Genomic DNA, 27,624 nt, shown 5'->3' with positions numbered 1-27,624 from the left:
TTGTTTTAGGGGCCGACCCTTTATCTGCTTATAAGGACCATTAAACGAAACTTTGGTGGTTAAATATTATTACGAATATTATTCTGAGTATCTTCTCTTCTATAATGCATTTCAAAATATTTCTCCTTTTTAAGAAATAAATGATCAAAATATTGGACTTCTAGCCCCTTGAAAATCCAAATTATGTAACATATCAGAAAACTTTTAACAAATATAGGTAGATAACTGGAAGATAAACATTTTTGCTTCTTTAATACATTACAAAATATTTTTCATTAAAGAGATATAGATAAAAGACTTTAGACCCCTTGTGGCCCCTAATATGAGGGGTCAGCCCCTTTTGCTTGGTGTCAGTTGAAAGATCTTTTATAGATAAATTTTTGATGCTCTACATGTGTTAGCAAAATATTGATTAGAAGAAAGATATTCGTGATCAAATCTCAAATTTCGTAAAAATTGTCAAAAAAATTTAACATCAACATTTTCAGTTCCGGGCGAGCTTCAAGGATGATGACTTCTGGTCAAATCTAAAACAAGCAAGCAAATCTACCATAACCACTCTATCTTGCATATAAATTTCAAGTCCCTAACTATAACAGTTTTTGAGGAGATGCGTGGACAATATCATGTTCCAAAATACATGAAAAAGGGAGATAATTCAGAAACGGAAGTGAATTTTCAGACAGGAAGTAAGATGCAAAGAGATATTCACCTAAGACATTATCCCTGTAAAAATCATTAAAATCCATTGAGAAATGGCTGAGAAATTAAGGGTGACTACCAAGAAAAAAAATAATAATATAGAAGAATGAGAACGCGTAGAAAAACAGTAAGGTCTTCCGCTGAAGACGGAAGACCTTAATAATAAAGGACTGTTTTTGTCTAAATCTTAAAGGAAGAGTGTTTTTCAACTTGTACTTCAGTCCAACAACCCCTTTATTTTGAGTATCTTAGTTAGAAAGTCAAAAAAAATGGAGAGAAGGAAATAGAGAGAAAGAACAAATCTTGGCTACACACAACCTTTGCAGGTGTCATAACAGTATTTCATCAAAGGTTCGCGTCAAAACATGGCTGACGCGAAATCATTCCCGATTTTCTCTTTGAATTTGGGGCGTTTCCGCCCGGGACAGGAGCTGAATTTTTGTATGAGATGAAAAACAACGTGTAAGATGTCTCATCGGAATGAGGTCCGAGGTACATTTACACAAAATTTCATGAGGATTGAGTGAAGAGCTCGGGAGTTAGAATTTGTTTCTACAGTACATGTCAAACACGAAAATTAAAACTCAAATGCCAAAAAGTTCATAACTCTGTTAATAATGAACGAATTGGTCTGGTAATTAGTACGGTAATCTAGAATGGTACTAAGTTGAAATTAAAGGTCCGAGATAAAAGATCAAGTAAAATCGGGCCAGAAAAACTAAATGATTTTTTGAAGGGGGGGGGGGGGGTCGGTGACTTCTATATTAAACGGAAAATACTAAATTCCCAATATCACTAGAGTTTGAGATACATGCTTGACCTTTATTTTGCTATTTACCAGCTAAACATGATTTGGAAATAGAATGAAAAATCCTTTGATTTTAAACAGACTCTTTTCTTCAATTTCTATATCCTCTTTTTCTTTTACAAAAAAAATCATAAATGTATTGGACTTCTCGCCCTTGTTTTGTTTCTGATATATGTATAAGAGCTTTGATTGAAACATTTAGATCCCTCTTATCATGTAATTTGAGGGGCTAGCCCCTTTTTCTTGATATCAATGAGAGGTCCCTTAATATAAAACACATTTTGTTCAACAAGTGTTTAGAAATTTGTTACTGTTTTTGAGATATTAGGGAAAAATTGTTTTAGGGGCCGACCCTTTATCTGCTTATAAGGACCATTAAACGAAACTTTGGTGGTGAAATATTATTACGAATATTATTCTGAGTATCTTCTCTTCTATAATGCATTTCAAAATATTTCTCCTTTTCAAGAAATAAATGATCAAAATATTGGACTTCTAGCCCCTTGAAAATCCAAATTATGTAACATATCAGAAAACTTTTAACAAATATAGGTAGATAACTGGAAGATAAACATTTTTGCTTCTATAATACATTACAAAATATTTTTCATTAAAGAGATATAGATAAAAGACTTTAGACCCCTTGTGGCCCCTAATATGAGGGGTCAGCCCCTTTTGCTTGGTGTCAGTTGAAAGATCTTTTATAGATAAATTTTTGATGCTCTACATGTGTTAGCAAAATATTGATTAGAAGAAAGATATTCGTGATCAAATCTCAAATTTCGTAAAAATTGTCAAAAAAATTTAACATCAACATTTTCAGTTCCGGGCGAGCTTCAAGGATGATGACTTCTGGTCAAATCTAAAACAAGCAAGCAAATCTACCATAACCACTCTATCTTGCATATAAATTTCAAGTCCCTAACTATAACAGTTTTTGAGGAGATGCGTGGACAATATCATGTTCCAAAATACATGAAAAAGGGAGATAATTCAGAAACGGAAGTGAATTTTCAGACAGGAAGTAAGATGCAAAGAGATATTCACCTAAGACATTATCCCTGTAAAAATCATTAAAATCCATTGAGAAATGGCTGAGAAATTAAGGGTGACTACCAAGAAAAAAAATAATAATATAGAAGAATGAGAACGCGTAGAAAAACAGTAAGGTCTTCCGCTGAAGACGGAAGACCTTAATAATAAAGGACTGTTTTTGTCTAAATCTTAAAGGAAGAGTGTTTTTCAACTTGTACTTCAGTCCAACAACCCCTTTATTTTGAGTATCTTAGTTAGAAAGTCAAAAAAAATGGAGAGAAGGAAATAGAGAGAAAGAACAAATCTTGGCTACACACAGCCTTTGCAGGTGTCATAACAGTATTTCATCAAAGGTTCGCGTCAAAACATGGCTGACGCGAAATCATTCCCGATTTTCTCTTTGAATTTGGGGCGTTTCCGCCCGGGACAGGAGCTGAATTTTTGTATGAGATGAAAAACAACGTGTAAGATGTCTCACTACTCAGGTTTGGTAACAGTGCGAGGTCATTTGAAATATTAATGCGTGTTTGTGTCTGGAGGGGGATAAAAACGACCGAGCTTGATTTTCGTCGTAAATAAATCGAAAGTAGAATTTTGAGGTGTGGATCTCGGATTCGGTTAACGACAATTAGGGGAAGTCCTAAAACAATGACTGATGCATTTTAGACATGTATTTCAGAGTAGAGATTGTTTTGTGTCGTTTACTATTATGTTTGACTGTTTTATATCAACAGGATTGATAAAATTCTTTTAAATGTAGAAATAACGAAATCAGTAACACGTAAATTTATTCATAAAAAAATGGATGACAGTAATTTCCACAGTTCTAACATTCATAAGTAGTTCACACGCTATCGTAGATACAGACTAAACGGAAAACAAGAATTATACATGCAACAGAAATATTACGCGGCTGCTTACATCCCTTGCACTGTGTAAATTTTAAGTCCCCATACAGGCTATACTCGCGGCTTGATATCGGAAATTTCTTCTTAATTGTTCAATCCGCTGCAAATTTGGCAAAAAAACGGAATGAGGTCCGAGGTACATTTACACAAAATTTCATGAGGATTGAGTGAAGAGCTCGGGAGTTAGAATTTGTTTCTACAGTACATGTCAAACACGAAAATTAAAACTCAAATGCCAAAAAGTTCATAACTCTGTTAATAATGAACGAATTGGTCTGGTAATTAGTACGGTAATCTAGAATGGTACTAGGTTGAAATTAAAGGTCCGAGATAAAAGATCAAGTAAAATCGGGCCAGAAAAACTAAATGATTTTTTGAAGGGGGGTGGGGGTGGGGGTGGGGGTCGGTGACTTCTATATTAAACGGAAAATACTAAATTCCCAATATCACTAGAGTTTGAGATACATGCTTGACCTTTATTTTGCTATTTACCAGCTAAACATCATTTGGAAATAGAATGAAAAATCCTTTGATTTTAAACAGACTCTTTTCTTCAATTTCTATATCCTCTTTTTCTTTTACAAAAAAAATCATAAATGTATTGGACTTCTCGCCCTTGTTTTGTTTCTGATATATGTATAAGAGCTTTGATTGAAACATTTAGATCCCTCTTATCATGTAATTTGAGGGGCTAGCCCCTTTTTCTTGATATCAATGAGAGGTCCCTTAATATAAAACACATTTTGTTCAACAAGTGTTTAGAAATTTGTTACTGTTTTTGAGATATTAGGGAAAAATTGTTTTAGGGGCCGACCCTTTATCTGCTTATAAGGACCATTAAACGAAACTTTGGTGGTTAAATATTATTACGAATATTATTCTGAGTATCTTCTCTTCTATAATGCATTTCAAAATATTTCTCCTTTTTAAGAAATAAATGATCAAAATATTGGACTTCTAGCCCCTTGAAAATCCAAATTATGTAACATATCAGAAAACTTTTAACAAATATAGGTAGATAACTGGAAGATAAACATTTTTGCTTCTTTAATACATTACAAAATATTTTTCATTAAAGAGATATAGATAAAAGACTTTAGACCCCTTGTGGCCCCTAATATGAGGGGTCAGCCCCTTTTGCTTGGTGTCAGTTGAAAGATCTTTTATAGATAAATTTTTGATGCTCTACATGTGTTAGCAAAATATTGATTAGAAGAAAGATATTCGTGATCAAATCTCAAATTTCGTAAAAATTGTCAAAAAAATTTAACATCAACATTTTCAGTTCCGGGCGAGCTTCAAGGATGATGACTTCTGGTCAAATCTAAAACAAGCAAGCAAATCTACCATAACCACTCTATCTTGCATATAAATTTCAAGTCCCTAACTATAACAGTTTTTGAGGAGATGCGTGGACAATATCATGTTCCAAAATACATGAAAAAGGGGGATAATTCAGAAACGGAAGTGAATTTTCAGACAGGAAGTAAGATGCAAAGAGATATTCACCTAAGACATTATCCCTGTAAAAATCATTAAAATCCATTGAGAAATGGCTGAGAAATTAAGGGTGACTACCAAGAAAAAAAATAATAATATAGAAGAATGAGAACGCGTAGAAAAACAGTAAGGTCTTCCGCTGAAGACGGAAGACCTTAATAATAAAGGACTGTTTTTGTCTAAATCTTAAAGGAAGAGTGTTTTTCAACTTGTACTTCAGTCCAACAACCCCTTTATTTTGAGTATCTTAGTTAGAAAGTCAAAAAAAATGGAGAGAAGGAAATAGAGAGAAAGAACAAATCTTGGCTACACACAACCTTTGCAGGTGTCATAACAGTATTTCATCAAAGGTTCGCGTCAAAACATGGCTGACGCGAAATCATTCCCGATTTTCTCTTTGAATTTGGGGCGTTTCCGCCCGGGACAGGAGCTGAATTTTTGTATGAGATGAAAAACAACGTGTAAGATGTCTCATCGGAATGAGGTCCGAGGTACATTTACACAAAATTTCATGAGGATTGAGTGAAGAGCTCGGGAGTTAGAATTTGTTTCTACAGTACATGTCAAACACGAAAATTAAAACTCAAATGCCAAAAAGTTCATAACTCTGTTAATAATGAACGAATTGGTCTGGTAATTAGTACGGTAATCTAGAATGGTACTAAGTTGAAATTAAAGGTCCGAGATAAAAGATCAAGTAAAATCGGGCCAGAAAAACTAAATGATTTTTTGAAGGGGGGGGGGGGTCGGTGACTTCTATATTAAACGGAAAATACTAAATTCCCAATATCACTAGAGTTTGAGATACATGCTTGACCTTTATTTTGCTATTTACCAGCTAAACATGATTTGGAAATAGAATGAAAAATCCTTTGATTTTAAACAGACTCTTTTCTTCAATTTCTATATCCTCTTTTTCTTTTACAAAAAAAATCATAAATGTATTGGACTTCTCGCCCTTGTTTTGTTTCTGATATATGTATAAGAGCTTTGATTGAAACATTTAGATCCCTCTTATCATGTAATTTGAGGGGCTAGCCCCTTTTTCTTGATATCAATGAGAGGTCCCTTAATATAAAACACATTTTGTTCAACAAGTGTTTAGAAATTTGTTACTGTTTTTGAGATATTAGGGAAAAATTGTTTTAGGGGCCGACCCTTTATCTGCTTATAAGGACCATTAAACGAAACTTTGGTGGTGAAATATTATTACGAATATTATTCTGAGTATCTTCTCTTCTATAATGCATTTCAAAATATTTCTCCTTTTTAAGAAATAAATGATCAAAATATTGGACTTCTAGCCCCTTGAAAATCCAAATTATGTAACATATCAGAAAACTTTTAACAAATATAGGTAGATAACTGGAAGATAAACATTTTTGCTTCTATAATACATTACAAAATATTTTTCATTAAAGAGATATAGATAAAAGACTTTAGACCCCTTGTGGCCCCTAATATGAGGGGTCAGCCCCTTTTGCTTGGTGTCAGTTGAAAGATCTTTTATAGATAAATTTTGATGCTCTACATGTGTTAGCAAAATATTGATTAGAAGAAAGATATTCGTGATCAAATCTCAAATTTCGTAAAAATTGTCAAAAAAATTTAACATCAACATTTTCAGTTCCGGGCGAGCTTCAAGGATGATGACTTCTGGTCAAATCTAAAACAAGCAAGCAAATCTACCATAACCACTCTATCTTGCATATAAATTTCAAGTCCCTAACTATAACAGTTTTTGAGGAGATGCGTGGACAATATCATGTTCCAAAATACATGAAAAAGGGAGATAATTCAGAAACGGAAGTGAATTTTCAGACAGGAAGTAAGATGCAAAGAGATATTTACCTAAGACATTATCCCTGTAAAAATCATTAAAATCCATTGAGAAATGGCTGAGAAATTAAGGGTGACTACCAAGAAAAAAAATAATAATATAGAAGAATGAGAACGCGTAGAAAAACAGTAAGGTCTTCCGCTGAAGACGGAAGACCTTAATAATGAAGAAGAACCAACAGAATCAGTACAAGGTCTTCCGTTGGAAACGGAAGACCTTAATTACCATGCATTCGAACCATTTTATTAACACATCTCCCAGTACTGAAAAAATTCAAAATGTCTCTGTTACAGTAACACAGTGGGGCGTTAAACATGTGTACGTCCAGCTCTCCAAGCATATGCACTGTCGTCAAGGCGACGGCCTGAATACAGCTAGCGACTCTTCTATCGATCAGTTACCTGAGTCTCGTAATGCATCTAAATATAGAAAGGGGCACAGTTATGAAACAAACAACAAAAATAAGGTCAAAGACGTTCATCTTTATGAAATGAACATGTACATATGAATAAAAACATTTGGGAATTTTATGTAGAATTATTTTTGCGCGCTGCATGTATCAGTTAGTGCATTACAAAAAGCCCTTTCATAACCTCCTAAACGTGCGCACCCCCACAAAAATGGACCGAACTGACAACAATTGTTTCTGCAAATACTGGCTATAAATTACGAAAACATTAAATTGAATACCACGGAAGGATTCAAATTAATTTCTTTACAACTTTGCTTCAATAATGCATTAAAATTTTTTATTCCTTTACAAGTTATTGACAAGAAACTTTTGACGCATCTAACTCCCTAATTATAGGGGCCAGCCCCTTTTTCTGTATACCGAATGAAAGGTCTTGGTAAGACCAAGATCTTTTAAATTACATGTTATAACAAATTTTTATCAGGTAGAAAACTAACACGGAAAATACGCGAATTTTTTTGAATTTTTTTCGTACCTTTGTTTCAACATCTATACCACCCCTTTTATTTGCATTTAAATAATAAATAAAATATATCTCGCACAAATTCAATGTATTAGCTTCCAAACCAGCCCATCTTTGAGACTCTGCCAGTCATCGTTATAGCTAATCCCCCCTGGACAAAAGAAGTCGTTAAATTTTACTAAAAGGGGAATAACTCAAAACCGGATGGGGATTTTCCTCAACTAAAATATGCAACGACAACATCACGCGGCATGTTATCAGTCCTGAAAATTTCAAAACAATCGGTGAACAAACGAGCGAGATATTAAGGATCAAAGTTGGCGTCTAGAAGAAAAAAAAAATAATAAGAAATTTGAAAATTTTTCAGAATAATAGTAAGGTCTTCCGTTGGAAACGGAAGACCTTAATGATATAAAATTGTTTTGTTTTGATGAATAAGGTATATTGTAATTGAAACGTAAATAATTTCTAAATTATTTGTAAATGACAAAAATCTTAGTAGACAGGTTTACAAAAGAACCGTTATTAGTTGATAGAAAACATAGAAAACATGTGAAAATATCAGAACAAAATTGCATGAATAATATCTACGTCCTTTAACAGGTCCTGGAATAATCACAAGTGCTAGTTTTTACATAGTCATCTACATCATATTTAATAAAAACTACATCGCTTACTATTTTACAAAAGCCATTGTTCAAGTTTTCGGGTTCTGGCTGACAACGCACTAGTAACGCTGTGGGAGCGTGATACAAACCCTAATACAGTCAGTTCAAAATTATGATTTTCCAAGGATATTTTAGAACATAATAACGTCTAACACCATGCCGTGGTACGATTCCAGCGTAGACTTGACAACTCGTGCATCAACAACAAATCGGTACTAGTGAGGATTTTTGTGAACAGCTTCGGCCGATCACAGTTGTGTCTATATGAGGCATTCGGCAAACTTAATCAATTTGCACACGCATTGTACTACTTTATTTTTTATGCACTGAGAGCTTTATGTAAATCTTAATTACATGTACATTACAATAAAACATATAAAAATAACAAACAAAACAAAACAAAAAACCAGACAAACAAAAAATCAAACAAACAAACAAACAAACACCCCCCCCCCCAAAAAAAAAAAAACAACAAAAAAACAACAGTATTCTAATGTATTTGCCTTGATACTAAAACATCTACACACTTACCAGAAGATAACAATCATGTTTTTCTTTACATCCATAAAATTACTTAGTATTAAACGGAAAAACAATTCCCAAACCAAGAGTAAAGTTTATTCATGCTTTGCTATTTCGGAAATCGGCAACACGGTGGGATATATTCTCATATTCTATTTATCATGTTTATTGCATGTAGCATAATGCTTTCGCATTACATTAAGAGAGCTGGCCAAAGATATATTACATGCCGATCATTCCTCTAAAAGGAATACTGTTATTTAATTCAGTGGTGTCTTTAAAGAAACAGCCAGATCGCAGGATTCCTAGGGACGGTTTTGTGGGTGGTCTATCGCCAGAACTCGATTTCCTTCTTCATACATGTGCGTGGCACTCACTCTTCACAGGGGTATCACAAGATGTATATTCCCACCACATGGGGCGGGGGGGGGGGGCGGGGGGGGGGCGGGGGGGTCCCAAGCAGTTTTTCATGGGTTGCACGGGAGTATTTAACTTTTTGAATAATTACGTTATTTGTTGTGACATTCACTCGCCAATAAATGTAATTAATATTTCACACATTACTACAGTCAGAATAGGGGCGCGTGGAGCAATATTTCCTTTTTAAAGTTATTTTTTGTGTGGGCAAAACTGGGAAGGTATATGATACATATATGAAACACAACTTTCAATCTTCTAAGTTATTTCAATTATTTGAATTTACAAGAAGCAAACATGTCACGGGTATAACGAATATACGGAATATTTTTTACGTAGAACACTCTATCTACAATAAATGTTAAACATAATATACTATATGTATTAAAAAAAATGCCAAGGCTATGGTAAGACATGAATGTATTGACGATGTACATATCAAGGTGTAAATACGTACAAACATTTTGTTTATTTCGCTGCTTATCGTTTTATTGACTACCAAACGAATTCCATTACAATATTATTGTTAGGATTTTTTACATAGCGTGTTGCATACATTATTGTTAAATTAATACTCCTCAGTGCAATAATGATATTGTTTAGTTAATCTAGCCTCTTTTATCAGTTCATTTTTGATCGTGATTCCTTTTGTAGACTTTTATCGTTACTTGTCAAAGTACTATCTTGGATTTTCGGTGTACGTCTCCAAAACAACAGACAGACTACAGGGAACACTGTGTTACAAAGACGACAACTTTACACTAGACACCATGCCTGCTGTCTTCACCACCACCTGTCCTGTACATGGACAGTACGTTATCTACTACAACGAAAGACTACCAGGAGTTACCTACCCTAGAGGATACTTTACATATGTTGAGAGTAGCCTCTGTGAAGTGGAGGTGTATGGTGAGTGTTCCTTATTTCTTGAATTCAACTTTGAATAATAATGCTATGCAAGTTGATTTTTTATTATATTTTTTACTATGTTTTATTCATATTACATGTATACTAGATTTAACCTGTGCAATGGCTGGGTAATTGACTAAGATGAACATAATTTGAAAAAAAAGATACGATTAATGTGTTACAGCAACCATGCCCATTCTACTATCCTTTGTCCCAAAAATATTTACCACTACACTATGTGGGCAAAGAATTTGAAATAGAGTCCCCCTTCCTTAGGTTTGATGATCTTTATCCCCACCCCCTGATATTAGTTTCATGTGGTGTTTAAATTCTTGTTTAAAATTATAGTAAGAGATAGTGGTATATATACATTTATATGATGTATCACAAATTTCAATTTTATTAAAATCTTATATCCGTTCCCCCGTTTTTGATACTTTGCGTGAAACGTATAATCATTGAAAACCGGGAAGCGGAGGTAGTATTAATTTTGATTAGTCTGTTTGACTTTATTCCGATATATTTCAATATTTATATTTATATATTTGTTAATTCAGCGATCTGCCGATAATTCTAAGAAGTATATTTCTATTTCTTTCTATGCACTTGTATTTAAATCATTAAATATTTTAAGTTAAATAAAATACCTTTGAAATATTAAAGAATTGATCTAGTAACAATAAACAGCGAGGAACAGGGACTCTGATCGCCACTACATGACTTCAAATCATTAACGCATCAGGTAATAATTGTTGAATAATTTCAAATAAAACTCTCTTTTAAATATGGGTTTACAACCATAAAATAAAACATTTAATTCGATGATTTTCTTCCAGCTATTTAGGGCAAGCCAAGTAGCACGCGGCGCATGGCGTGATCTGTACTGTACTTAAAACTTATTGACAAGCACTTGGAGTCCTAAAATAAAATCCCGCTCAAATGACCGACTATAATAATCTAAAGCGAAATAATTTAGTTCAGAGAAAAAACTTTTATTTAAGTATTATAAACAGCACACACGCTCGCTCGCTCTCTCTCTCTCTCTCTCTCTCTCTCTCTCTCTCTCTCTCTCTCTCTCTCTCTCTCTCTCTCTCTGTTGTAACAGTTTTAGAGGTGTAGTAGCACGTTTCAGGGTGTGTATATTTAAACAATAAAATGCCCTCTTTGGTGGTTCATTCGGGATATGAAGGTAGCGACATTGCAGAAAAAATACATACATAACCCGCGTTTGCGGGTGATGTATTTTTTTTATGCATTAATCGTTTATATTAACATCTGTCTTTAACAAATCAATAATTTGATTATAAAAAGTAAGTAAAATTCGCTAAATTACTGTTAATGTACGTAAGTAGGTAAGCTAAAAGGAACAGACTAATCGTCTCCTGTGAGTCTGAGAGTCTAGCAGCATCATCATGATTATTTCATGCAGTCCGTGACATTTTGTAGGTCACTGTAGGTTTAGACCAATCGATAAACAGGGCGTGTCAATTTCAGACCTGTCAATTTCTACTCCAGTTTCAGCCGCTGTAGATTTCGACCAATAGATGAACGGGGCATGTAGATATCAGTCTGGCTGTTTCTATAGAGCTATGAATTAAATATAAGTTTTCGTAAGAAATAGAGGGAAAAATACTTTGTAGATGTAAATAGATAGATAGATAGATAGATAGATAGATAGATAGATAGATAGATAGATAGATAGATAGATATTTTTTCGATTGCTTTTCGTAACAGTTCAAGAAACTATTTTTCAAACTAAAATGTACATGTATTATTATGATTATGACTAAACATGCGTTACTACGTGTTATTTTTTGAAAACATGAATGCGGTGAGCGTAGATAAATTCATATTTTGAATGCCTATTCCTTTTTATTTTAATTGTTACTCTAAAAATATACCCGTATCTCACTCACTTCTATGCAATAAATGCGTATTGTAAGGACCCTGATATGAACAAAGCATATTCCTCTATCATTCCCTCTTCAGCATCACCCTTGATTACACTTGTTTAGACGTACACATTTGTACCATTTCAATATGATATGAAATTACAGTATTACGAAACTTTGAAACACACAGAACAAACACCAAAATGAAAACAAATTACTTATTCTATGGCCAATATGAGTGAAAGCAAAATTGCATCATCAGCCTTTTATGATTTTCGATTCCTGTGATTGACTGTTAAGATCTCTTTTTCTTCAAAATTTTATTTAATTAAAAGTATTTCCACAAAGTTATATGTTTTTATAGTTAAAAAAAATATGACTTTCAAACCAGTTCAAATAAATGCATGTACAAATTAGAAAAAACCCTTAGATTTTCAGATCAGTTCAACAAAAATACAGTTTTTAATGGGTTTTTTTTTATTTGTGTCCAAAATATTATGATAGCCGAGAGAAACATATGTTACATATATAAACTATTTACCCATGACAACAAATTCACCTAGGGTACTATTGAATTTACAAGAGTGCTACACGATTACTGCATCACTTAACCAACACTTAACCATATTACATTATGCCCTTATTCCATTATTACACTATGCCCTACCCTTAAACTACTACATTATGCCCTAACCATAACTTATTACACTACGCCTGACCATTAACCTAATTACAACACGCCCTTCTCACATTATTATTACACTAAGCCCGACCATCAAACTAATTACACCACGCCCTACCCATTACACTATTACACTACGGCCGATCTCTAGCCTTATTACAACACGCCCTAGCCATAACGCTATTACAATAGGCCGACCCTTAACCTAATAACACCACGCCCAACCCATAACGCTATTAAACTAAGCCCGACCCTCAACTTTATTACACTATTCCGGACATTTAACCGCATTGCACGACAATATCCTTAACTTTTCAGTATAATAAACTAAATAGTTCTCCTGTTGTTGAAGAGAATATATTCACAAGAACATCATTATCATTGTATCATTTTAAGCCCACTCTTCAGTACTAGTTGAACATCAGAGGTATGTGCATATGTGTTTGTGTGCGGGTGTGCGCGCTTGCACACAAGCGCACAAGACCATAATAGCTGAAACCGCCTTTCCAGCAGGAATCGCAAAAATGATTTTTTAAGAAAAACTTTGTTGAATTTTTTTTTTCTTGGGGATATCCCGATTATCATGTAGCGATCTTTTGTACATTGTCAAAACATATTATCTTTAAAGATGTGTAGATACATGTTTCAATTTGCATGATATGAATTTATTGTAAGATATACTATGTTGGGGTATTTGAATAACTCCATGTTTGAATGTTTTAACAATGCATTAGCCAAGACTTAAATGTGTTTGAAATGCTTGTTACCTTTTAGCAGGGCTCATTGCATAAGCAATGGCGAGGCTACATTTACGATACACGATGCCGGATATCTACTGAACAACCACTGAAATCGTTCACCGCTCAAAAATGTAGTTCTAACTTAAAAGAAAACGCATGTAACCCAAGTCTTTTGCCCATTTTAAGTTTTCATTTCATATAATTAAACATATTTTTTTTTTACATACTTGAAATTTGCAGTGTTAATTTGCTGAGCGGCGGAATACATTGTTTACAATGTAGATGATGCTCACTCCTCCTAGGCACCTAATCCTACCCCTATCTTTTTAGAGGTCCGTGTTGCTTTGCTTTGAATTTGTGTTTCGTTTTATTTTTTTAGCTCACCTGAGCTGAAAGCTCAAGTGAGTTATTCTGATCACATTTTGTCTGTCGTCCGTCTGTCCGTCCGTCCGCCGTCCGTCCGTCTGTTTGTCCGTCTGTAAATTTTTCACACTTTCAACTTCTTTTCTTATGCCACTTGGCCAATTTCAACCAAATTTGGCAAAAAGCATCCCTATTTAAAGGTAGTTATAAATGTTAGAAATGAAAGACTGATCTTTATTTAAAATGAAGAAAACTTCGAAACTGTAGAAAAAGGAGGGGTGCATCTTAAAAAATCTTCTTCTCAAGAACTACTGAGTCAAATTCAACGTTATTTTGCATAAATAATCCTTATGGAAAGGAAATATATTTTGCAAAAATTATTGCCGAATTCTGTTTTGAATTTGATTAATTTGCAAAAATAAAAATAGAGATAATCGCGGTCAATCAATTTATAACTTCGGGTTCGGTATTCCATATCGAAAACGAAAGTTCTTTGTATAAAGCAGTCATGTTTGAATGTTGACGCATGACAAACGGGTCAAACTGACAAAGATGAATTTGCTTGTTGTGCAACAGTTTACGTCGTGCGAAGGGATACCTGAAACATGCTAAACATATTTGTGCCGATTTTGTGAAGTGAATTGAGGTTAAATCTTTCAATGCTTTGACATTTTCACCCGTGACCGTGGGTTTTACGTTGTTTTGAATTTCGTTTATGCTTTTTAACTTGATAGGAAATATCGCCTGTATTTTGGAATTTTTACGTATCGAATCAAATAAAGCCAGTAGTAAATTAGACAGTTAATTGTTGACCTGCGCAAAATAAGCAAAATTAATTGCACTAACAACATATTATAATATAAATACTATGCATTCTATTGGTAATTCGGTACGATCTCTACCTGATGGTTGATTATAATGCAACGTGTTTTGTTCAGATGCTGTGCATTTTCAGTCTAAACGGAGATTGTTTTTGCTGCTAGAAATACATAGGTATATATATACAGTACCGATCAGACCCAACCTAACAGAAAGTTAACCCCAACTAAACCCTGGGTTTACTTTCTGGGTTTACTCTGGGTTTACTAGAGTGGACCCAGAGTTAACCCCAAGTAAACCCAGAGTGGACACAGAGAGTAAACCACGATCAGACGTATACCCTGAAAGCAGACGCTACATGTGTATTCGGAATATACAAGGGGCATGAATTACAGATAGTCGGATTGTAAAATAGAAGTCTGCTTCACACTTCAGTGCATATAGTTGACTCTTAAAGCAATTCTCGAGTAAACATAAAGTAAACCCAAAGTAAACCCCGAGTGGACCCAAATTTTCAATAAGTAAACCCAAAGTAAACCCAGAAAGTGAACCCGGGGTTAAGCTGGGGTTTAATCTTGTGTTAGGTTGGGTCTGATCGGTACTCTATATTATGAAAAATAAATTGTGCTCTTTATTTGTTTTAGTGCATGTTTCTTCTGTTTTAATTGTTTACAATTTTCTCTCTATAAACCATATTCAGCTGTGTCAAGTTTCGAATTACAAGCAATATACAGAGCTTTACTCACAGAACTGAGGTCATGCTTTTGTTCCTTTTGAATAGGAAATACCAAGTTTAAAAATCTTACGTTGAATGTAATTAACTCTTGTGAACAAAAAAATTACTCAAACCAAGCAGAATTGTGAGTTTTGTATATTGCTTATAATTCTACGATTGACGCTGAAATTTTGATTTATCACTAAAGATTTGTCACTAAACGTTAAATACCTGTACAGAAAAATAAAAAGGATGATACTGTGGTTTCATCAATATTCGTTGAACACCAATTTTCGTGGATTTCGTTGTTAAATTGATCCACAAAATTAAATGTTCATTGAAGTTCAATTTCAACTAGCATTTAGTATTGATAGGATCATTGGCCACTAAATTACGTATCCTTGAAACTGTGGTTTTCAGAAAATCCACGAAAATTGATACCCACGAAAATAAATGTAACCACAGTATGGTGTAACAACCTTTTGGGACCCCCTCCTTATACGACGAATCTACACCAACTTTGTTGGGTTTTCAGACACAATTAAATGAAAACGCCCTCTTTTAAACAGCTTAAAACATTACTGTTACGGGGATAAATGTATTATCGCTTTCGGAATAAAAAAATTACAGCGGAAAATCATCTTCATTTGTAGCCATTTGTTAATGTTGATTTTGAATAAAGATGAAAATATAGGGTGGGCCTTAGTAAAATAGAACGATATGTCTGTCAATACATTGCAGTCTGAGGCTCATTGAGAGGGGTTTGGGGGGGGGGGGGCTAGACCTTAAAACCTTATCAGAAATCTTGACAAGCAAAAAAGAAAAAGATTTTGAGTACGGCTAAGTCTGACGCCTATGCATTGATTATACATGTAATAGCTATTTAACATATCACATGATAACATTTTTCATTCGAATGTATTCATCGATCAAGTAAGTAAGGTTATCAAACGTAGCACGAGTTCATGTCTGGTAAACAACAATCGTTTATAATGCGGAAGACCAATTAAAATATTAACAAATCTCATATTTTCTTTTCACATTATGGAAAACAATGTTTATTTAACATAACATTGATTTATAACCATTAGATAGGTTAAATGTTTTGAATAGGTTGATTTAAACTGGTGCATGCGTGCCAAAACCTCCAAATAGTGTCATTTTTAGAACTTCAATGCCTTTTCTTTTATAGAGTGGGCCTGAGCTCCATATTTTTGTCATATTCTATATAAGATTTAAAGAAAATCACACCGATTTCAATCAACGAAAAAGTGGAGAGATGACCCACTATACTTTAAACATGTCATTTTGTATTGCAACAATTGAACGTTTTAGAATAATAATACAAGTCCGTAAATTCGTGGTTGAAGTCGCATATTGCATTTAACAACGGTATTTGTTGTAACTGAAATGGCTCAGTGGTTAGAGCACCAGACTTAAGGTAGTATGATAGAGCTAGGGTTTTTAGGTTGTGGGTTCAATATTTGAAATTGTATTTCACGACTAAACCAAGTGTGCATTTGCGCTATCTCGTTCCCCATTTTCTTTATTTTCTGGTATTTAGGGCTTTTCGACTATCGGTCGAAAAGACTTATTGTTTTTGTCTTTTTTTATTATGTCTATGGGAGTTTCAATGTTAAACTAAAATCACGCCTGATTCGTTTTCTCTAAAAGTTTATGAGTAATTATAACAATATTTTTATGGGTAATGACACAACCAATGCGCAGACCGGAAAAGTTTTTGGGTACACAATTCGAAAGAATAAGGGATCTGCAGGGGCCAACGTTCAAAACAGCCCTTTAGCTGTAACTTTTTTACCCTTCATTCAATATCCAAAATCGTTTAAGTTTATTGTTCAGAATAAAAAGTTCAATCTTAAAATTATGGTCCGAGGGCAACTGTCTGACTCCTTATACATGTAGGGGTTTGGAAAGCCCAAAGATCATCACTTGTTTAAATTTCAATTTTTTTTTTGTAAGAGTTATCTCGCTTTGCTGTAAGAATGTAGAGCATAAATACTATAGGAATACCAAGTTTTGTGTCCCAGGAATGAATACTGACTTCAATATGATTTTTTTGAAAATATTCCTCTGGGAATTAGTAGTGTACATGTAGCTACATGTAAAGTTCTGGAGTTATCTTTCTTTTCACATTTCACTACTCATAGGTTCCTATCTAAGCAACTGGGGATACCAAGGCGTTTAGAACACTTGGAAATAAATCAGAGAATATTTTTTTTTAAACATTTAATTAAAAAGGGATAATGGGGCTGTCGAAAAGCCCTTAATTTTGTTGAAGACAAAAAAAGTTCTAGTTATTATGCTTATACTCGACAGAATTTCCGTCAGCGATTTTTTAAAAACGAAAAGGAATATTTAAACAATTATGCAATAGTCTTATGGCAATTATAAATGACACGCGTATGTAAGGTGTTGGACTTCCGGTTCTAGTCTTTTTTTGTTTTTCTACCGAGGGGCAATACGGCACAATATTCTTTGTGCACCCATATAAAACCATTGTTGCTCAGGTGAGCGATGTAGCCCCATGGGCCTCTTGTTTTGAGATGGATAACGGTTTGTTATTGTCGTTTTTTAATTACACTTGTAGCCTAGGTTATCCATCATCAAGCTGAGATTACATAGTCAAATTACTGTGGGAGTTGCTTTAAGTGCGTGTATAACATTCAATTTTACTTACTCAATAGGGTATTAAATATCTGATTCTCCAACGATTTATCACCTTTACGATCTCAATATGAATATGTATTAACATGTTTATAAACTTAATTAAATCATTAATAATAACTTAATATTTCGATAAAGTCTGAAATAGTGACATATCTACACACGTTTTCAATACACATCAAATGAGTCCGGGTAATTGATTATTTTTTTTTCCCATAGGATGTCCTGGAGGGTTTTACGGGGCTAATTGTTCGATTGCCTGTCCAGATACCAATTGTTACTGTCACTTAGAGACGGGCACCTGTCAGGGCTGCAAACCTGGGTATCAAGGTTACCTGTGTAAATCAGGTAATCAATATACTTTTGCAAATATCTAATCATTCCTCCTTCTCATTTATTTGCAGTACGCATAGAAACAAAATTACAACTCATTCAAAATGATAAGATATTTTTTTGTTTTGTTACTGTGAGTATTTCACTGCAAATAAAAACTTGTTTGCTCCTTTAATATATAATGTTAGATATTGACACAGCCTGAAAGAAAATATAATATATATTTTGTGATAATTCATATACAGTGCTGCTATTGTGAATGTTGACAAAACTATCCTATCCTATATCCTGTATCCTGTATCCTGCATCCTATCCTGCAAATGAGCTCTATCCTATCCTATCCTATCCCATACCTTTAAAATATAGGAATGCAAGTTTAATGAAACGAAATTTAATAATTAAATGATTTTATCAATTAATGTAGTACTCAAAATGAATAATTAAATCTTCAAACCGAATATTCTTCGAGTGGGATAACTTACTTACCTGTGCGATGGTAAGATTAAATCGTACGCGGGTTGGACACAATAACGTAAACAAACAGGTAAGCGATTCGATTTTTGATTTTATTATATTTATGCATACAAAAAACCAGATAAATAACTTCGATGCACTTATTGAGGAACTGTTTGGTCACATATCTTTATCAAATTATTTTCTTATTACATATAACTGAGCGTAATTACCATTTTTGGAGCGATTCATTTGGCGATAAATGTAAACACGATCTGGAAATGAATAATTCCTTTAGGAAGTTTATATCGTTTATAATTAAACCACTCGGAGTTTTTTTTTTAAAGTATAAATTCTTAAGCATTTATAGCTAGCTAACATTTATAAATTCGATATGTTCAGGTTAATATCGGACAGAAATATTAAACTTGCATTCCTGTTTGGTCACATATCTTTATCAAATTATTTTCTTATTACATAATTATAACTGAGCGTAATTACCATTTTTGGAGCGATCCATTTGGCGATAAATGTAAACACGATCTGGAAATGAATAATTCCTTTAGGAAGTTTATATCGTTTATAGTTAAACCACTCGGAGTTTTTTTTTAAAGTATAAATTCTTAAGCATTTATAGCTAGCTAACATTTATTAATTCGATATGTTCAGGTTAATATCGGACAGAAATATGCGTCCCAGTTATTGGGCATCGAAGAAATTGTATGAAACGTGAAGCAATGTCTGTTTTTGTATACATGTTTATCTTTTAAAATGCTGAATTGGACGTTTATAAATTCAAGCTTTTTTTACTTTGCAGACTTTAAATGAAGTAAATACAGAAATCTATTTCTGACGTTGTCAAATGTTGCATCGAATTCTCGCAGTAATTCCGTACTTGCGTACGATTTGACAACGATGTAGCGCCGACATTTTAGCGCGCGTCAATGTTATGCACCGCGTTCTTAAATTGACACCGAAAATACATTGTTAAGCCAATTTTTGTTTCGCAAAATAACTCTGAAATTTATACTCGAATCTGATTGGCTACAGGATGCAGGATAGGATAGGATAGGATAGGATAGAACTTAACTTTTATATTTCTATCATGTATCGTTCATCCTGCATCCTATCCTATCCTATCCTTGCCAACTTTCAGGATAGCAGCACTGTATTTATACCCCCGGCAAACAATGTTCAGGGGTATATAGGAATCACATTGTCCGTCTATCTGTCCGCTCGTCTGTCCGTTTGTTTGTCGGTCCGTCTGTCTGTGCAAGATTGCCCGGTCCGAATCTTTCTCAGTGAGGAACATTGAACATTTTTACATCTTACAAGGATTGGTTATCACCAATGGGTGTGTCTTGATTGTAAACAAAATATCGTTTAGGCAAGTTCAAAGTCCCTGGAATGACAATTGCAAAATTCGTGTCCAGATTATATTTTTCTAATGAAGAAACATATAAAGTTTAATGTAAAGTGCAAGTGAAAACTTAAATAAAGAAGAGAACTTGTTTTCTCCTCAATTTCATGGATAACAACATGACCAGCCATTACTTACAAGTAATTCAGTAGGCAAAGAAGACGTAACATCGTGTTAATTATTGCTTTTACCGTAAGCCTTGTGCAGTTGTATCGAACATAATTGTGCTTAGTTTTCTTCAATTACAAACATGGTTACCGTTTGCATGGAAATTATTATCCTAGTATTTTTAATTCATCAGACAAATACTAAAATAATTTCAAAATTGTATATATATACTAGGAAAGGGGGGGGGGTGTTAGAACAGTAATAATACAAAGAGCAAAAAATGTACCAAGAGTAAAATTAACTTGATGTTTTTTCTTTATAACATTTTATTTCTTTCACCAGCTTGCGATAAAGGATCATTTGGTGAAAATTGCAATGAAACATGCGGACACTGTCGTGACATTAAAAAGTGTTCCAATATCAACGGAGCATGTTTAACTGGATGTGATGCTGGTTATCAGGGAGATTTATGTAAAACACGTAAGTGATCACCTTTGATGTAATGTGATCTAATGTTTATTTTCCCCTTTTCATAATTAGAAACTAAGTGATACCTAAAAACACTCGGCGTTTCAAATAACTCTTAAGTCAATATCAAACAAATTATTCCAGTCTTTTCTGTTTGAGATCCTATAAAACGTCAAGATAGATATGATATATCTATTTTCCTTACTTTATGAATTTAGGTAAATTATATAGAAAAAAACACATTTTCTAGAAATTCCATTTGAAATCCTATTAAAAGTACTCCTGAAAAATAAGTTTAATATCTTATCGTTCTAAAATTAGGCCAATAACATTCAATGGTCTTTAATAAGAAAAATCGCAGGCATTCCGTTAATATTCATTTATAAAAAAGGGAAAAAGGTATGTAGCTTGTTTGCATTATGTTTTTTTAAAAGACAGTTTAAAACACGACTTTTCTCTTAGTTTATCTAAGAATAAAGCCCGGTACATATGATAGATTTGACCACGCTTTGACCAAAATTATAACCTTATAATATTTAAAGAATGATTCCATACTACCTATATTTAATTTGTTTTGAACACTTGAAAACAACACTATTTTTTTAATGTAGTACATGTTATGTTTTACTACGCGGCGCAGCCAATACCGTTTTTTTGGTTATACCATAAGACACGACCATTTTGTGTCACTCATGTTTTATGAAGTTATTGGGTTTAAGGGTTAAACATTGATTTGTAATATATCACAGACAAAGACAGTTGGAAATGTAAATATTATATAATATGTACGTAATAAGTCAAACTTACTTTTACTTTCATTTTAGCGGAAAATTTGACAAGCATCAATTTTTCATGTATCTAGCTTTTAATTTATTATACATATGATGTTGTATATTTCATTCAGCTTGTCTATACGGATTCTTTGGACAAGATTGTGCTGACAGATGTAATGACACCTGTGATGGTTGTAACAGATTCAATGGTTCTTGTGATTCTGGGTGTAAACCAGGATGGCAAGGACATGACTGCCAAGATGGTATTAAATATTTTATAAAACAACCTTAACATATATCTTTACCTTGTCTGTTGTGAGGCTAAGTATACTGTACCAAGAGTAAAATCAATTTTGTGTTTTTTTCTTTATAACATTTTCATTTCTTTCACCAGCTTGCGATAAAGGATCATTTGGTGAAAATTGCAGTAAAACATGTGGACACTGTCGTGACATTAAAAAGTGTTCCAATATCAACGGAACGTGTTTAACTGGTTGTGATGCTGGTTATCAGGGAGATTTATGTAAAACACGTAAGTGATAATTTTAGATTTATTATGATCTAATGTTTATTTTCCACTTTTCATAATAAGTTTAATATCTTATTGTTCTACAAATAGGTCAATAACATTCTAAACGGTCTTTTATAAGAAAAATCGCAGGCGTTCCGTATACATTTCTTTTATAAAAAAGGGAAGAAAGGGTATTTAGCTTGTTTTCTTTATGTTTCTTTGAAAGGACAGTTTAAAACACGACTTTTCTTTTAGTTTATCTAAGAATGAAGCCCGGTACATCCTAATAAAAATAGGCTAGTGCTATTAAGCATCATTTAAAAATCATATCACAAAGGACTCTATGCAGTATAATGCAATTCTCGCCCCTAAAAAAATATAATAAAAAGCTTTAAAAATAATGTGGAATCTATGAAATCATATTTAAAACAGGTGCTATTGTACAAAAAATTCCTGGGTTAAAAAATAAAGCTAATGCTAAATACATGGTTAAAGTGGTTTGTATTTAGCTGTCTATTATATACTAGTAATCAAACTTTTTGCAAAATAAGGAAGTTAGAGTGACGAAGGGTGAGTCAGATTATCTGTCGGCCAGTAATCCCTGTTTCTAACAGCGGTCCTTAGAGTTTTAGTCATTTGCCAGGAAAGAGATTCTTCACACTTAAATTGAGATCAAATTCAAGTTCAAGTTGTTTTCTCGTCTGGTTAAGTTAAATGTGGTCTTGTTGAAAATCCAAAGCATCGAAGAGAGTTTTGTCATATTTAAAACAAGTGTGGGAAAGGTGGTGTCATAATGTAGAAATGACGTCAAAAAATTGTTAAAACAGTGGCAGATATTTAAATATATCAAATATAGTCCTTTCCAAATTTTGTAGATTCCTTTCATTTACTTAAACAATAAAATGCTATCTTTGGTGATTCATTCGGGATATGAATGTAGCGACATTGCAGAAAAAAATAAATAACCCACTAACGCGGGTTATGTGTTGTTGTTTTTTTATTGTTGCAATGTTCACTACCTTCATAAACCATTGATGAAACATCAAAGGGCGCATCGTTCTTCTAACAAATAAATAAATTAATTATGAAAAGTAAGTTTAATTAACTATACTACTTTCAATGTACATCAATACGTTAGCTAAAATATAACAGCCAAATCGACTCCTATGAGAATTAGAGTCCGAAAACATGATGATTATTTCTCGTGCATTCGGTGGCTTTCTGTAGGTTTAGACCAATTGATAATCAGGGCGTGTTGATATCAGTCATGTATGTTCTATAGAGCGATGAATTAATTATAAGTTTCTGTAAGTAATAGAGGAAATTATATTTAGTAGATGTAAATATTAGATTTTGACCTTAACAAATCAGGTCAAGCTTGTTAGATATGATTTAACACGTATTACATTAGTGACAATTTATTACAGGTGGTCTTATTTCTATCCGAAAACTATTATAGATAGAAAAATCTTTCAAATGCTTTGTTTTCTAGATAAGTTTCTTTAGTTTTATTTAGAATATTTTATTTATTTAAACATGTACATGTTGATGGATAAGATTTTAAAACAAAAACAATATTTAAAGAAGGCGTTGAATAAAGACTTATTAAAAACATGCCCTTTAGAACTACCACAATTTCTTTCAAAAATACTTATTGATAGAAATCAGAGAACAGAATACCCCATCCCCTTGTTTATATCACTTTTATCCTCCCAGATGACCTTTTCAGAGAGTTTTAAGTGGTGATTCTTGTGCGTTTATGGAATATTTTTCTTTTTTGAAAAGCTTACAAGTCTAACAAGTCTTGAAACATCATTAAATGAACAACAACACATATTAACTATAATACGGCCAAATATATAATTATCGACACAATTACACTTACTTATAGCAGAAACATGAAATGCACCAAAGATTCATTGATTGTGAATTAAGCACTTTATTTTTTTTTATTATTTTTCACAAGCTATGTTTACTTGATACAAATACTAATCGACGAGTATAAAACTGATTCATAGAATGTGACAGAGAATCCTTTGGATTTGACTGCAATGAAACATGCGGACACTGCCGTGATATAAACCAATGCTTCTATACTAATGGAACATGCCTAACCGGATGTATTGCTGGCTTTCAAGGGGATTTGTGTAAAACACGTGAGTATTAAGGAGCTGTTTTTCATTTTATTAAAGTATGAATAAATCTGTATAATAAAGAAGTATTTACAAAGAGTGCTGAGTATTCTTTTTTCGTTAGCGTGCCAGCGCGGGTTCTTCGGAGAAAATTGCCTTCAAAAATGTCTCGATAACTGTGCAGGTTGTCATAATCAAACTGGTCTGTGTGAATATGGATGCCTCGAAGGATATACAGGATACTTCTGCGAAAACGGTGATTTTAACTTAAACGATTCATTAGAAACACATGTTTTCACAATTAACTGTTTGCTATTAAATGATATCGATTATTACATGTTACTTTACTGATGTATGGAAAATAAGAGGAAGTAGTAAAAAGGTGATTTTTGTCTTGCGTGATGAAAAACCTATTGCAATTTATTTATATCTATTTATGTTATACAGCCTGTCCGTATGGATTGTTCGGAGAAGATTGTACTGGTGTATGTAACGACAACTGTACGGGCTGTAACAATGTGAATGGTGTGTGTGACAGAGGATGTCATCCAGGCTGGATGGGAGACTACTGTGATATAGGTAGGTTAGCTCGCATGGAATGTGTCTATGTTGTAGATATGAATCAACATTATGCATATTACATCCATAGTATCTATAGTTTGTTGGCGATACACCTGTTTTCTATTTTTAGTGATTTCAAAATCATAGCTGCAGGGTAAAACTCAAGAAGATTTGTTAAAAACCGAAACGGGTTAAATTATTTTTAATGTCATTAACATGTTTAAATCGTTACTAATCATGATTTATATCTTTACAGTTTGATATATGGTAGGTAATAGCAACGTTCAAAATACTAAATATGTTGATACACTCCTAAATGCATACACCTTAACATGAACACTGTAATTATATTCACAAACTATTTACACACAATGAAATGAACCACTTTACTCAGCATTCATATAACCACGTTAATGGCGCATCAGGAAAGTTTTCTTACTTAATAAAGCTGACAAATATTAAATTTCCCTTCAACAAAATCGTGAATCTTTAAAAGTGTATCAGTTTTTATCCAATTGATGTTGGACGTATGTCAGTGAGTGTGCTGTTGGTCAGTATTACACCAGTAAAAAACAACAAGTGTCCACAAAACAAAACAAACAAACAATAAGAAACATACAGAGAGACAGAGAAACAGAGAGAGAGAGAGAGAGAGAGAGAGAGAGAGAGAGAGAGAGAGAGAGACCCAAATACACATTGTTGGTTCTATCGTAAAGGTGAACATCCAATTTGTCTTTAGAATATTAAATGTTTACGCGAACGCTTTTCTGAGTAGCTTACTATATTCGGAAATGCACTGCACGCGTTTTTTAATGTATCCTTGAGGTGTACCTGATAAGTATTAACCAGACGAAATAGCAAGAACTGCTCAATTGGTAAGAATGCAACTTTGATTAATAAAACAAAATCCTAATTTAGCTGTGCTGATTGCAACCTAAAAAGGTTTGTACATATTGTATTATTTAAAGTGCGCAATTGTGATACAACATAATTTTGCTTTAATTTCAAGAATTTGCTACAACTTCATTTTAATCTGTTCTTGATAACTTTACATTATCTTTTCCCTATTAAATTTGTTTTCTGTCATGATGCATCAATTTTAAAATATTCCTATATTTTTGTAAGATAATATGTTTAATTATGGATTATTTTACATAACAATATTATATATATATATGTTTCATTCAACAAATTAGCGTGGTGTATATATATTGACATTGTTAATTATGTAATTAACAACTCCAAAAAAGTAAAACAGCGTGTATTATAGTAAAGAAATGTATTTCAGCTGCTCTGTGTTCAACAAATATCAACAGATTATTGTTAATTATATATTTTTTTAAAATCATGTTTTCAAAGAGGTAACTCACTGAGAGAAATCACCAACCTTTGAAGAGATAAGAACATACTTGTAACTTGAATTTCCATCACACCAGCAAACCCGCTGGTAATTACAGTAAAACTCGTTTAGAACGAATACAGATATATAGCGAATTCTCGGATATAGCAAAGTTTTTTTGGGTCCCAATTAAACTTCTTAACAAAACTGCAACGTTTTACAGTTGTAACAAATTCGGATATAACGAATTTACGGATATAGCGAATTGTGTTTGATTCCCGTAGAGGTGAATAATTACGATATTTAACATTTCACAATCTAATTATTTAAAGTAACACAAGAATGAATTTTTATTTTAGGCCTCTGTAAGCAAAATTAGAATTAATAGTCTGGTGAAAGAAACCATTTATAAAGTGAATTTGCTATAGTTATTATTACGTATTCATAATGTATGGAATTTTTATTAATTAACAATTCTTTTCAGTAAAATAGAGTTTGCCCTTCCGCCAAATCTTTTTATCTGCTGTCATTTTCTTTGGCAGGTTTTAGAGATAACGTCATACTCTGACGTCAAAGTGATTATTCGCGCTTATATGAATCATCTTATCAGTGCATAAGAGTAAATCAATAGAATACATCAGTAGTAATACAACATCTTATTTTGTATTCTAAATAGCTCATATGCATGCATTCCAGTGTGCAGCTTTACTCACGTTCACTGCAGCAGTACTTTCTTGGACATTCATCGCAAAAGCAATTCCTTGGACATTTATTGCAACCGCAATTTCTTGGACTTTCATCGCTGCAACCTTTCTTTGGACATTCACCGTAGCAGCATTTACAGAAGCATCGATTCTATGGGCATTCACTGCAGCAGCGATTCGTTGGGCATTTGTAACAGTCATTCGAAATTAATTCGTACGATGCCACGAGTAATCCGTTAAAATAATTTTATTACATCACACTTAAATGTGCATTGGCGTTTTGTCTACAAAATTACTACTGTTTAATTATAATGTCAAAAAAATTCTTCCAGACCTCCTGAAAATCATGATGTACAGACTGATCCCCATCAAAACAAATGGATCTCTTGGCATACTTTTCAACTTACTTCAATCTATGGAAACAGTCCGCAATATTCCGAATAAATCATGACAATTATCAGGTAGAAACAAACTAAGGAGTCTGAGAACCAGTTTAAGTTAGTAAACGATAAAAGGAATGACAAGCTCCCGTCATAATTTAATTTTTATTTTTTTCTGAATTATTGTTTGTATCGGTATAATAGTTAAACCATATACCACTAAAAGAGTCAGCTAGGCTCCTTTAACAGTGTACTATAACTGTATACTAACGTAAAATGTTTTTAATAATAATATTTTTTTG

The 27,624-nt window shown here is 33.2% G+C and overlaps 1 protein-coding gene across 1 annotated transcript in view; it reads left to right on the top strand.

The window, feature by feature from the left end:
* Window positions 1-27,403, top strand: part of LOC128171503 (multiple epidermal growth factor-like domains protein 10) — a 90,249-nt gene extending 62,846 nt beyond the window's left edge. Inside the window, exons 3-12 of the mRNA XM_052837274.1 lie at window positions 9,990-10,244; window positions 18,360-18,488; window positions 20,797-20,934; window positions 21,827-21,958; window positions 22,090-22,227; window positions 24,225-24,362; window positions 24,463-24,594; window positions 24,786-24,917; window positions 26,935-27,170; window positions 27,275-27,403. Coding sequence (XP_052693234.1) covers window positions 9,990-10,244; window positions 18,360-18,488; window positions 20,797-20,934; window positions 21,827-21,958; window positions 22,090-22,227; window positions 24,225-24,362; window positions 24,463-24,594; window positions 24,786-24,917; window positions 26,935-27,170; window positions 27,275-27,283 — 1,439 coding nt within the window. The 3' untranslated portion in view covers window positions 27,284-27,403. The remainder of the gene's footprint in view (window positions 1-9,989; window positions 10,245-18,359; window positions 18,489-20,796; window positions 20,935-21,826; window positions 21,959-22,089; window positions 22,228-24,224; window positions 24,363-24,462; window positions 24,595-24,785; window positions 24,918-26,934; window positions 27,171-27,274) is intronic.
* The last annotated feature ends 221 nt before the right edge of the window (window positions 27,404-27,624 follow it).

Source organism: Crassostrea angulata, chromosome 2 (genome assembly GCF_025612915.1).
Source record: "Crassostrea angulata isolate pt1a10 chromosome 2, ASM2561291v2, whole genome shotgun sequence".
Lineage (NCBI taxonomy): Eukaryota > Metazoa > Mollusca > Bivalvia > Ostreida > Ostreidae > Magallana > Magallana angulata.
Note: the sequence above shows the minus strand (reverse complement) of the source record. Positions and strands in the feature narration are given on the sequence as shown.